The sequence below is a fragment of the Haliotis rufescens genome, unplaced genomic scaffold (genome assembly GCF_023055435.1).
Source record: "Haliotis rufescens isolate VD_foot unplaced genomic scaffold, xgHalRufe1.0.p SCAF_10, whole genome shotgun sequence".
Taxonomy (NCBI): domain Eukaryota; kingdom Metazoa; phylum Mollusca; class Gastropoda; order Lepetellida; family Haliotidae; genus Haliotis; species Haliotis rufescens.
Genome location: NW_025963780.1, coordinates 27,390,774 through 27,405,543, shown reverse-complemented (window position 1 = coordinate 27,405,543; position 14,770 = coordinate 27,390,774). Strand labels below are relative to the sequence as shown.

The 14,770-nt window shown below is 42.4% G+C and overlaps 1 protein-coding gene across 1 annotated transcript; it reads left to right on the top strand.

The window, feature by feature from the left end:
- Positions 1-1,146: 1,146 nt before the first annotated feature.
- LOC125374638 (flocculation protein FLO11-like) lies at positions 1,147-3,142 on the top strand. Its single transcript, XM_048385701.1, has 2 exons — positions 1,147-1,915; positions 2,052-3,142. The coding sequence occupies exons 1-2, from the start codon at positions 1,147-1,149 to the stop codon at positions 3,140-3,142; spliced, it is 1,860 nt and encodes a 619-aa protein (XP_048241658.1).
- The last annotated feature ends 11,628 nt before the right edge of the window (positions 3,143-14,770 follow it).

Here is a 14,770-nt window from a genome sequence, read left to right as displayed (position 1 = left end):
GACGCGATTATCCCATGATCTACGGTATCTAAGAGACCAACATTTTATTTGACTAACAGTACAATGAAGGAGAACAGAACTAAAAGGCGGATAGCTTCGATTTGCGGTTTAGTTATATAAAAGAGAGCCCCCCCCCCCCCCCCCCCCCCCCCCCCTATCTGCAGGGGTTGACAAATTGGGGCCTTGTTACCCACACCGAGAAAGTATGTGTAGATGTAGAAGGGGAGGTATTATGTAACCCACGTGGATGCAAAATAATATTGTCACTGCAACAGCATATGTCCGGCCATTATATTGTGGCCATTTTAATTACAACTCAAAGACAATCCAGTGATTGACTTCATGAGCATCAATCCACGCAATTGGGATCGATGACATGCATCAACCAAGCCAGTGAGCCTGACCACCCGATCCCGTTTGTGGCCTCTTACGACAAGCATAAATCCTGAGTAGATATATCATAAGTTGTAGCAGTTTCACGTGGGGTCCATGTGGTTTTATGTGTCCCGCGTTAGGTTTTATACCACGAGCCCTGGTCTTGCTCCAAGGCTGTACTGAAAGAAAAGTCCATGGATGTGCAGTAATTGTATCCTCCTTAGAGGCAAGTCTAGATATGTGGACATTATGGGACAACTTGTTCTTATCATTTACATAATCTAGAAATTATGATTAAAACTAATAATTATTGCCTCAGAGACTGGTGCAAGTCTACACGAGCCCATGTGAAAAGGGCGGAATTAACATTGCACAAACATACTTGGCTGTGACAGTACATTGCCACCCATGCCCAACCGAAAGTATGTTGATTTGTGTGACCTTCACCGGGATACTTCCCAGGACATATACACCAGGATGACTGCGTCTCTGACCCGCTCCATATCCTTCTGTAAACAACTAGATTTATATAGGTGTGTCCCTCCCCACTCCCGCCACCTCCCTTCACTGCGTCCTATATCACAACTCTCGGTATATTAGGTGTATATATGGTAAACCTTCTCACAATCTACATTCAAGGCTACACACCAATCCGCACCCTACCCTTATCACCAATCCATCCTCATATCCTCACCCCCAACCAACTGCCATCCGCACCCGAACCTATCCTCCCTTTCCCCACTCCCATCACACTACCATCCCACGACCAACATGTCGCCATCCCAGTCAACGACCAACATGTCCCCATCCCAGTCAACGACCAACATGTCCCCATCCCAGGCAACGACCAACATGTCGCCATCTCTGTCAACGACCAACATGTCCCCCATCTCAGTCAACGACCAACATGTCCCCATCCCAGTCAACGACCAACATGTCGCCATCCCAGTCAACGACCAACATGTCCCCATCCCAGTCAACGACCAACATGTCGCCATCTCTATCAACGACCAACATGTCACCATCCCAGGCAACGACCAACATGTCGCCATCTCTGTCAACGACCAACATGTCACCATCTCAGTCAACGACCAACATGTCCCAAACACAGTCAACGACCAACATGTCGCCATCTCTGTCAACGACCAACATGTCCCCTTCCCAGGCAACGACCAACATGTCCCCATCCCAGTCAACGACCAACATGTCGCCATCTCAGCCAAAGACCAACATGTCGCCATCTCTGTCAACGACCAACATGTCACATCCCAGTCAACGACCAACATGTCCCCATCTCAGCCAAAGACCAACATGTCGCCATCTCTGTCAACGACCAACATGTCCCCTTCCCAGGCAACGACCAACATGTCCCCATCCCAGTCAACGACCAACATGTCGCCATCTCAGCCAAAGACCAACATGTCGCCATCTCTGTCAACGACCAACATGTCCCCATCCCAGTCAACGACCAACATGTCCCCATCTCAGCCAAAGACCAACATGTCGCCATCTCTGTCAACGATCAACATGTCACATCCCAGTCAACGACCAACATGTCCCCATCTCAGTCAACGACCAACATGTCCCCATCTCTGTCAACGACCAACATGTCCCCATCTCTGTCAACGACCAACATGTCCCCATCTCAGTCAATGACCAACATGTCCCCTTCCCAGTCAACGACCAACATGTCGCCATCTCTATCAACGACCAACATGTCCCCATCTCAGCCAACGACCAACATGTCCCCATCCCAGTCAACGACCAACATGTCGCCATCTCAGTCAACGACCAACATGTCCCCATCTCAGCCAACGACCAACATTTCACCATACCAGTCAACGACCAACATGTCCCCATCTCAGCCAACGACCAACATGTCGCCATCTCTGTCAACGACCAACATGTCACATCCCAGTCAACGACCAACATGTCCCCATCCCAGTCAACGACCAACATGTCGCCATCCCAGGCAACGACCAACATGTCGCCATCTCTGTCAACGACCAATATGTCCCCATCTCAGTCAACGACCAACATGTCCCCATCCCAGTCAACGACCAACATGTCGTCATCCCAGTCAACGACCAACATGTCCCCATCCCAGGCAACGACCAACATGTCGCCACCTCAGTCAATGACCAACATGTCGCCCTCTCTGTCAATGACCAACATGTCCCCATCTCAGTCAACGACCAACATGTCCCCTTCCCAGGCAACGACCAACATGTCGCCATCTCTATCAACGACCAACATGTCGCCATCTCTGTCAACGACCAACATGTCCCCATCCCAGTCAACGACCAACATGTCGCCATCCCAGTCAACGACCAACATGTCCCCATCCCAGGCAACGACCAACATGTCGCCATCTCTGTCAACGACCAACATGTCGCCATCTCTATCAACGACCAACATGTCGCCATCTCTGTCAACAACCAACATGTCCCCATCTCAGTCAACGACCAACATTTCACCATACCAGTCAACGACCAACATGTCCCCCATCTCAGTCAACGACCAACATGTCCATCTCTGTCAACGACCAACATGTCCCCATCTCAGTCAACGACCAACATGTCCCCATCTCAGTCAACGACCAACATTTCACCATACCAGTCAACGACCAACATGTCCCCATCTCTGTCAACGACCAACATGTCCATCTCTGTCAACGACCAACATGTCCCCATCTCAGTCAACGACCAACATTTCCCCATCTCTGTCAGTTCTGACTGGTCAATTAAATCACACTCTAAACCACTGATTGAAACAGCTGGTTTGACGGCCGCATCACCGCGGAAGCTAATATTCATAAAATAGTACTGTTTTCATTCAATGACCAACATGTCCCCATCTCAGTCAACGACCAACATGTCCCCATCTCAGTCAACGACCAACATGTCCCCATCTCAGTCAACGACCAACATGTCCCCATCTCAGTCAACGACCAACATGTCGCCATCTCTGTCAACGACCAACATGTCCCCATCCCAGTCAACGACCAACATGTCCCCATCCCAGTCAACGACCAACATGTCGCCATCTCTGTCAACGACCAACATGTCCCCATCTCTGTCAACGACCAACATGTCCCTATCTCAGTCAACGACCAACATGTCGCCATCCCAGTCAACGACCAACATGTCCCCATCCCAGTCAACGACCAATATGTCCCCATCTCAGTCAACGACCAACATGTCCCCATCTCAGTCAACGACCAACATTTCACCATACCAGTCAACGACCAACATGTCCCCATCTCAGTCAACGACCAACATGTCCCCATCTCTGTCAACGACCAACATGTCCATCTCTGTCAACGACCAACATGTCCCCATCTCAGTCAACGACCAACATGTCGCCATCTCTGTCAATTCTGACTGGCCAATTAAATCACAATAAACCCCCCTCTGATTGAAACAGCTGGTTTGACGGCCGCATCACCGCGGAAGCTAATATTCATAAAATAGTACTGTTTTCATTCATTGTCGGTAGGCATATTTAAATAATCATATCTACACTTACGGGTTACAAAATGCAAAGTTGCTGTTACATTAATATTCAAAAGGTGCGCGGCAATACATTTCGTGCAGGAAACACGATAGACATCTACAAAGAGAATGTAGTTTAAGTTTTGGGGACAAAAGAGAGCTCGGATTTGGGCGTTTTTCTATATACGGCTGTGACACAATGAGCGATATGACGTCATAATGGAGACGCGTTCGGTTCCAAATTCAATTTAGCGCGGTTAAATCTACAGGTAACCTAGCTCCATTTTTAAAACACAGTATGTTTATCTCCTAATTGCCAATGTGTTTTACAGAAACCGAGATTATAGAAACTTTAAGACAATGCTGAGGACTTTATGAAAAACCATCTTTCCTGGGAGTGATAGCAGGGCCCTACCTAAGCGTAGCCCCAGTACACGCAGAGGCAGGAAGATACAGACGCGGGTCGGGGAATATTAAATAATTGGCTTCACAACCTGATTCCCTGATAATGATGAAGCGGGTCAGATATGGTCAACTAACTACCATGATGACTCATTCTTGTGGGATGTGTGTACAGTAGCGAAGGACGATGCCTGGATACAGTAAACTGCTGGTGTAGCTATATACTACTCAAAAGAAGTAAAGGATCACCAGATAGTTAATGTGTTATTACTATAGTTAATCTGTTATGGCATGAAACCCGTGAAGATCCGGTTTAGAATACGTCTTCAGCAACCCATGCTTGTCGTAAGAGGCGAATAATGGGATCGGGTGGTCAGGCTCGCTGACTTGGTTGATGCATGTCATCGTATACCAACTGTGTAGATCGAAGCTCATGATGTCAGTCACTGGGTTGTCAGATCCAGACTCGATTATTTACATACCGTCGTCATATAGTGCAGCGTTAAACAACAAACTAACAAACATGCATTTTTACCGTTTCTCCTAGCTACACACTAGTAATTACATTGATAACGATCTACTCGACAGCGAGGAACGTAGTGTGAAACAAAACTTTAAAACGTTGCAAAGCGCCAATCGCTTGCAAGCGATATACAGCGATTCGCCTTACAACAGTGCGCTAACCTACAGTCGCTTGCAAGCGAAACAATCGCTGGCTGAGGTCGCTTCGTTCTTAAACCAAAACGGCGGCTGACTTTGACAGCGGAACAAGAAATTCTTGACTGGATCAACGAGGAAATGAGCAAAGGCAGCTAACACCCCATCATCCTCAGTCTGATCGACATCTTCAAAGTAGTCATAAATTTCATCAGCTCGTCATCGAGCCTCTTCTATTACGTTCTTCGTTACGTCAAGGCAACCAAGCGGTAGATGCGCCGCCATTTTGTAAGAGTGCGCAAGAGCTTCGAACTGTTGCAGACCCCGGGATGAGCGATTATTTTGCTTTCTCTAAGTGATTCGTGGCTTGCAACGCGCCCTTGAAAATAAGAGACATCCGCTTATTGTAAACAACACTTATTTTGTGTACTATAATAAGGAATGGGTAGAATAAAATGAAAATGAAATGGGGGACATTTTGTGGAAACTGGCCCGTGTAGCAATCGTGATCTTAATTATAAAAATAATGCGTTTGTTGCACTTGTCTTATATTCATGTGCAATACATGCTCAAAGTGCTAACATTATTACCCCGGTCAATGGATCCGTGTGCACTGGATTTCACAGCTCCCTGGGGAGTGTATAACCTAAGCTGCGAGAAGGTTAACCGTCACATTACCACCTCACCTGTTTTACTGCTGGGACAAGGTGACATGGGAGACACCACCTGTGCTTCAGTGTGGGAGAGGAAAATCTCGAGAGTCAAGCTGCCAAACGCGGGCACCCATCCAACTACTCTCCGCCACAGACGTTGCTTTACTCCATCTGATCTGTAACCTGTGCCGCCATGCCGATCTAGGTATAAGTTTAGTGGATTATCTAATAGTATGTACATCTGGTGCACGGGACACACATCCACCGTATTAAACAACAGGCGTTTTTGACAGCAAATCAATAAAATTGAAACTATTTAGAAAATTGCATCTGTGGATCTGGAATCTGTATTTTCATCTGGATCTTCGCTGTAAAAAATGTGCTTAGATCCCAAACACAAACCTGCACACATTCTTTTGACCAGTGTTCGAAATACCTGCCTGCCCGACCGTCCGAGACGGGATGATTTCAACTCTGGCTGCCAGATTTTCAAATCCCACTGCCCGACGGTCGGGTTATATTTCATATGTGAAAATATTCAAAATATTTCCCGATGATAAGCATTAATTCACATGTAAAGATGAATGATAAAATGTAACCAAAAAGAAACCCCGTTAGCTTATCCTGAGAAACATATGATTATAGTGGGCAGGCAGGTTTTGTTCAGGGCTGGCAAGTATTTCAGCTAGCCAGTCCTGTGGTCTGGCTGAAATTTTTGGGAGTTTCATACCCTGCTTTTGACATGTTTAGAATTGTTTTCAACAGCTTGCATGTTTATGGTCTAAATGCAAGAAATACCCGTATGTCCCCTTGAACATCTTCCCGAGTCAAGGGAGCTATCTGACAGTATTTATAAGAGTGGTAACTGGACTTTTACAGTCAGTCAACTCCTTTGTATCGGGAAAATGCCCTTGAAATTCATTGCAGGTAATTTGAAATGAGGCGTTTTCTGTGGGTTTTGAAGCGTTTAATGGGGATGCAGAAGTGTGTGTGTGTGTGTAGGAGGTGTGTGTGTGTGGGGGGGGGGGGGGGGGGGGGGGGGGTAGCAGTGTAACTGGATCAATTATGGGTGGAGGGAGGGGGTGGGAGCAATAGAACGTGTATAAAATTCTAGCAAACTTCAAACTTGAAACATGTTGAAAATTTGAAAATCTAAACATGTTTAAACGTGTTTCAATTCTAGTAAAGTTTAAACGTTTTTCAATTCTAATCATGTTTCAACGTGTTTCAATTCTAATCATGTTTAAACATGTTTCAATTCTAATCATGTTTAAACGTGTTTCAATTCTAATAAAGTTTAAACGTGTTTCAATTCTAATCATGTTTCAAATTGTTTCAATTCTAATCATGTTTAAACATGTTTCAATTCTAATCATGTTTAAATATGTTTCAATTCTAATCATGTTTAACATGTTTCAATTCTAATCATGTTTAAATGTGTTTCAATTCTAATCATGTTTAACATGTTTCAATTCTAATCATGTTTAAATGTGTTTCAATTCTAATCATGTTTAAATGTGTTTCAATTCTAATCATGTTTAACATGTTTCAATTCTAATCATGTTTAAATGTGTTTCAATTCTAGTCATGTTTAAATGTGTTTCAATTCTAATCATGTTTCAATGTGTTTCAATTCTAATCATGTTTAAATGTGTTTCAATTCTAATCATGTTTCAATGTGTTTTAATTCTAATCATGTTTAAATGTGTTTCAATTCTAATCATGTTTAACATGTTTCAATTCTAATCATGTTTCAATGTGTTTCAATTCTAATCATGTTTCAATGTGTTTCAATTCTAATCATGTTTAAACGTGTTTCAATGCAGGCACGTCGCTATACAAGTAAAACTTCACGTTTCACCTTACCTCACCGCAGATGAAAACACAAAGTTATGCCTAATCCATAAACCCTAAAAGCATAACTTGTATATGTTATTACCTTTGCAAGCTGGGACCATGTCAGTGTCATGTTGGAATTTATAAGTTTAGATCTCAAATATTATATAATACATAATTTTGAAAAATATACACGCTGACAATTTTACGCCTGTGAAAGCCAATATTATATAATTATTTGGGTAGCCATGGGCCATGTGTTGCCATCAACCAGTTCTGATGCAGTGAAAATAATACCGTTACGTTTTTTAGAAATTACGCTTACCATATCCTGCCACTAAAATTTAATGCTGAGAGACCTTCCTATTCTGATACTGTAAGGTAGCGGTGGTGGTAGGGGTAAATATGGGAGCGCGGGGGGGGGGGGGGGGGGTGGGGGTGGGGGGGGGGGGGGTGGGGGGGGGAATGGGTGTGGATACATACCATTTAGATCAAATGATGCCTAACAGCCATCTTTACCCGCATTTTGGACACTGATTAGGAGTAGTTTGTTGTTGTATCTGTGTGTACAAGTATAAAAGTGAGAGACACTTTATCTATACATTGATATGCGGCGCCCTCAATAATTATGGACCCGTGGAGATTCCGGGGTAGAATAGGTCTTCAGCAACCCATACTTGCCGTAAAAGGCGACTATGCTTGTCGTAAAAGGCGTCTAACGGGATCGGGTGGTCAGGCTCGCTGACTTGGTTGATGCATGTCATTGATCCCAATTGCGTGGATCGATGCTCATGATTATAATCACTGCATTGTCTGGTCCAGAGTCGATTATTTACAGACCGCCGTCATATAGCTGGAATATTGCTGAGTGCGACGTTAACAACAAACCAACCAACCAATCACTAATTATGTCTATCATGCCCGTTTTGCGGACAAGGTAATTGATCAGGTCACTAGTCCCCACAGCTGTGTAGGATATCATCAGCTGACGGGAGTAAAACAGTTCCACCAAATACACAGAACTCAATAATCCATTCAGGGGACAACCCCAGGGAGAGTACTGCCAATTATGAAAAACATCTGGTACCACTTCACTGTCAGGCTTTGACAATGAGGACACAAAATTAAAAAAACAAACGCAATATATTTCAAAACATAATTGCATGTGTAGAAATGGTGCATGAAATTATTGACAAAGAGAACACCTAATGATACTCAGTTTATTATGACATTTAAACAAAACATGTACAGATCATTATAGGTAGCCAAGTGCTAAAAGCGTTCGTTCGTCTCAACGAAGACCTGGGTTCGATTCCCGACATAGATACATTGTGTGAAGCCCATTTCTGGTGTCCTCCGACGAGATATTGCTGGAATATTGCTAAAAGCGGCGTAAAACCATACTCACTCATTCACTAATTGTTGAATAGTTGTAGGTTTCTTCTCATCTTCATATTGCGCACGGGGCGGTCGGGTAGCCAAGTGGTAAAAGCGTTCGCTCGTCTCACCGAAGACCTGGGTTCAATTCCCGACATGGATGCAATGTGTGAAGCCCATTGCTGGTGTCCTCCGACGAGATATTGCTGGAATAGTGCTAAAAGCGGCGTAAAACCATGCTCACTCACTCACTCATATTGCGGTGCAACCCACCGCCCATTCTTCGCACGGCGAATAGAATGTCACCAGCCATATTTATCTCATAAACAAACTTACTTCCAGTTATTTTTTAAATTTCTTTTTAACGTAAACTGAAATTAATTTTTTTTAAACAAGTGGGTCATTCCAGTGATTTTATGTAAATATAATAGCTTATGAAACTACTTTTTGTGGGTTGATTAAAACACTAAAATGTATCTTTTGTTTAATCGTGTGTTTGGGACTTATACATTTAAGGTCGTATCGTTAATATGACGTGTGTAGCTTCGTTACTATGCATAGCAGGACATATACAATGTATTAAAGTAAGCTTATTGGATGAACACCACATGAAACCACTGCACATCCGTGTGCGGGAAAAGCTCGTCGCCTTTAGCAGGAAAAGGGTTATTTATATCTTGATCATTAATCTCGCACTGCATAACAAGTTGAATCCCACTTAAGGACACGTTTCTATTTTATGACCACAGCTGAAATAATATATTTGAGGAGCTGACGGTTGACCTGTTATATATTCGCTATCCACGGTAAGGGCCGCGATGACGCGCTGGGCTCGGTGCAGAATTTTCCACAACAGCTCACACGATATTGCCTAGACTAACATCTAGTCTCTGAATTGAACACAGTTTACGGATAAAAACAGTTGTAAAATTATAGTTATGAAATATTAAAAACGAGCCCAGAGACCCTCTTCATATACTTCAGTTATCTAGACTTTCTAAATAATATAGACTTGATCTATTTGTTTCAGGGTCTGTATGACAGATTTGATATTGCCTTGAAAGGGACAACCCATATTGGATACACTGTTCACACTGGGGTAATTATTCCGTGGTTTTATATATTATTTATACAGGTGTACTTATTTCAGGGCACATCTTCGACAAACAATTATCTTACATGAAAGAGGGGGCACGGGTGTTGTCCTTGGCGCAGCGATTGCGTCCCTTAGGCACGCCAGAAACCTATGATTGTGGGTTCGAATCCCGGTTCGCCCCGATTATGTTTCTAGGTTTGTCAGCACAATACCCGTGCTCGTAGGTTTCACCGAAGAGGTAAACGTCTGAGACCTGCGTCACGTCGGGCTTTCCTCCTACATTAAGTTGACCGGCCGTGATATAACTGGAATACTGTTAAAAGCGGGGTTAAACCCAACTCACTCACTCAATTCTATGAAAGATGAAGCCCTGTGTAGTTTTCATTATTCAGAAGACGGCCAATTGTTGTATGCAGTATCTAGTAAAAAAATCAATATATGATTTTAAAACGTGTAACAAACAGATACAAAAAGACTGTATGGAATGAAATGTCTTTTTATCATTCATAAGTCATATTATAACGTTTTAATCTTTGCCACTCCCAGCTGGCCCAAAACGCCTTTATCGGAGCACCGTACAACCTCATCCTTGTTGCTGTAGACTAACTGCGTGGGCTGCCTGACTGTAGTCGTCGTTGACGACGATGACGTCACCCCTGGGTCTCGCGATACTTTAAACGTCACCCGGTACATGTTTTGCTTTGAAAAACGCTTGACACAGCTGTCGAAACAATGGTTTATAATACGACAAACTGGTTCATTAAGTACAGCTTCACTTACAGCTTGGTGATTTATCACAAGGGGTGAAAAGTACACTTGACGGCCTTGACCTTGGCAGGTAGATATGAAACCACAGTTTAGATTTGGTATTGCATCTTTAAGAATCGAAACAGACAAATATGAGAAGATAAATGTTGAAGACATGTTTTCGGTCATCTTGACGATGAAGAACATGATTTATCTCAATGGCCATTAAACGATTATCTTAGATTTGCCTTTTTTACAATTTAATGGCTAAATAGTCCAACTTCGTAAATCAGTCAAAGAACGAAACGTTGTGTTTTCTTTTTAAACATGAGGTAGTGAGTGAGTATGGTTTTTCGCCGCTTTTAGCAATATTCCAGCAATATCACGGTGGGGGACACCAGAAATGGCCTTCACACATTGTACCCATGTCGGGAATCGAACCCGGGTCTTCGGCGTGACGAGCGAACGCTTTAACCACTAGGCTACCAGACCGCCCCTAAACATGAGGTAACTTTCGTTACCCGAACATGATATTTAATATTACAAGCATTTGTAATATGAGTATTTTATCTGTTTATGTCACCTAGTTTTACCAACTATGTGTCTCATAACGCTTTGGGAGAGACGCTCTATTAATCTTTATGCATAAACTCCAATTTCATGCATGAGTTATTGTGTATACAACTGTGACACGAAACCAAATATGTCTGTTGTGTTGTTGTTGTTGTTGTTGTTGTTGTTGTTGTTGTATAGACACTGTGTCTTCGCAGATGGTAGACATGGACCAGTGCTTAGGCCTTCAGTCTGTGCTGCGCCATACGTGTTTTTTTTCGGGATAAGCCGAATAGCGACTCGTGTCCCTCTCGTGGCCATTTTTGCGAATTGGTTCCGTCTAAGAGCAAACGGGCATGGCTAAAGGTATTGTCAACTCGTTGCGTAATGATTCACGTACCTTCCCCTATAAATCATATATATTCCACGTCTTTTGAAAACACATCGGGACTTACATTATTATTCAGTACGATTGAACACATTTAACTGTATCTTGGGTATATTTTTAAATGCAAGACATATGTAAGAACAAAACATATTCCTGAGGGATTCTTTGACCGAAGTGCTTGAAGTCATACGCGCATTCTGATTGGTTTGTCGTATTTTCGCACATAACATTCATGAATAAGGTGACGAGTCTTCTTGCGGGTTACGGAAAGGAACGAGGGGCGACGAATGTGTGCTGCGCCTGTTTCGGGCCCGATTATTTGCTTGTGGCCACCATGGATCGTTTCACGTGTTTTCAGTCACCTGTTTACCAGCGTCCCGTTTCGAGCTAGGCGGACCCGGCGGACGAACGTCCCACGCATGTTGTCACTGTAAACCACCGTCCGACCGATCCCTGCACACACAGATGGTACAATGTATCGGCAAATACGGAAAAAAAACTTGTTTTAGTTTAAACAATTATGCAAACAATGAGATATCGAGCAACATTCGTATACGGATCTGCCACTGTGTTGTGATCGTGACGTGAACTATTGAAACTTGTTATTCCATTTCCAATATATAATTTAAGGCGTGATGTTTTATATGGCTAAAGAATATGTTATAGTTATGTTGTATGTTATATTGTATACTTATATCCATGTTTTAAAACTCATTGTAAATAGTTTTCTATGTACGTCTGTCTGTCTGTCTGTCGGGTGGTGTACTTAAGTCTGAATATCCGGGGTAGAATAGGACTTAAGCAACCAATGTTGGCCGTAAAAGGCGACTGCTTGTCGTAAGAGGTGACTAACGGGATCGGGTGGTAAGGCTCGCTCACTAGGTTGATGCATGTCATCGTATCCTAATTGCATGGATCGATGCTCATGATGTCAATCTATTGATTGTCTGGTCCATACTCGACTATTTACATTTTACTATTTATATAGCTGGAATATTGCTGAGTGCGGCGTTAATCACAAACCACTTAAGTCTATATTCGTTTGGACTCCCTGACAATATTAATCTTGTAATCAATTATTTGATCCAGAAATAACGGGGAAAACATATTTGCTTAAGGGTTTAAAAAAGCAAATTGTTCTCTTGACATGTAGAGTTTATAAATAAAATATATTTTTAAAAAAAACTCCTCGTATACTACTCAGAAGAGGTTAAGGATCACACGATTCATTTATATTACTGTAGTTAATCTGTCAAGCCATGGATGTCATGTACATGCTTTCATTATGAATATATTTGTATTGTGGTGTCTCGTGGGTCATATTTGGCCGGACAATGTACATTGATGAAGGATTTGTATTATCTTATACGTATGTACATTGTGTGACAATTTAATAAACATGAATGGTCCCTACCTACACGTATATTGTGGCCCTGAAATCGCCATTCACAAAACAGTTTCAACACACACCCACAGTTATCAGGATTAAAACTTACCTTGTGTGGTAGACGCTATGTGTCACTGGCTACATTCATACAACAGACCCGTGAAGATTCCGGGGTAGAATAGGTCTTCAGCAACCCATACTTGCCGTAAAAGGCGACTATGCTTGTCGTAAAAGGCGACTAACGGGATCGGGTGGTCAGGCTCGCTGACTTGGTTGATGCATGTCATCGATCGATGCTCATGACATTAATCACTGGATTGTCTGGTCCAGAGTCGATTATTTACAGACCGCCGTCATATAGCTGGAATATTGCTGAGTGCGGCGTAAAACAACCAACAAACCAACCAACCAATTCATACAAAATCCTAAAGATGAATATACAAAAGGAGAGTATACACTTCAAAATTGGGTTTGCACAAAACATTAAAAACGTTATGAAAACGTTACAAGGCTAAAAACAGTCGCCGAAACGTAAGGTCCAAAACACAACTATGACATCCGTTTCAAATATAACCATTTTTTGTTTAAAGTCAGCGGATAATCAGTATCCAGTCAGCTTGTTCCTTAATCCTCATCCTTAATGTACATCTGGCTTCATTGTCTATGTACATCTGGCTTGATTATCTGTTTGTTATTCCTACTGTACATCTTGCCTTGATGATTGTGTATGGAGACGAGCTAGTACTTCCAATACCTACACAAAAACATTTCGTCATTTAAACCATGAGCCGAAATATTTGTTTAAGAAAAAAACACTTACGAGTAGTAATTATGTATTTTTGTGGCAGACATTTTTCAACAGTCTGAAGCATAATTATTTTCTTCTAGCATTTTCTGAGACAATTTCTTTTTTTATGGCCACCATCAAACATGGGTGTATACTTTCTAAGCCCGGTAGTTTATTAAGTGGCATTGTTAAATAACAAACATTTCTACAACTTAACTCCAACTAATCTGGTAAATTTGTTAAATATTTTTAAAGATTGATTCGTTTACTTAAGGTATAAAATGGCTATTATGTTTCCACGCCTCCACTGTTGTGTTTACAAGTCAACAAATGGTTTGTTAATTAACCGCAGTAACGGTGCTACTTAAAGAGAAATCCTATTGTTTCAGGAACTACCGTGCACAATGTGCAGAGCGTGTTTTCACACGCATTTCAGCACTTTGTTTCACTTCATTCAAAGCTGCGAAAAATAAGCCTCTCTCTTTCTGTTAATGGCCGTGGGCGTCCCGGCTTGTCGGTATCGGGGCTGGGGACTTTGTTTTTATCATTACGTCACTGTTCTGATCGCAGTCAATCATCTGGCCCTTACACAATCAGTCAGACTCACTGCAGGCCACATTCAGCGACCATATGCCAATGATGATGTAACCGGCGAACGATATTTATCACTATCGCGATTTGATATGGATGGCACGTGAGAAATGATCTTTGTTTACGTAATAAATGATTTTTTATTGATGTCAAGAATGATGATTGATGATCAGCAATGGTGAAACCTTTATTTTCTCGGTTGAGCTATTTTAGTTCGACTTACAAAACGGAGACAAAGATTATAATAACTGTTGCTACAACAATACAATCATGACGGATATGATAGTAAATATAATGCTAGCAATGATGTTAATAATAATTAATGAAGATAGCGGCGACTGCGACGACGACGACGATGATGATGATGATGATGATGATGATGATGATGGTGATGATGATGATGATGATGATGTTGATGATGGTGATGA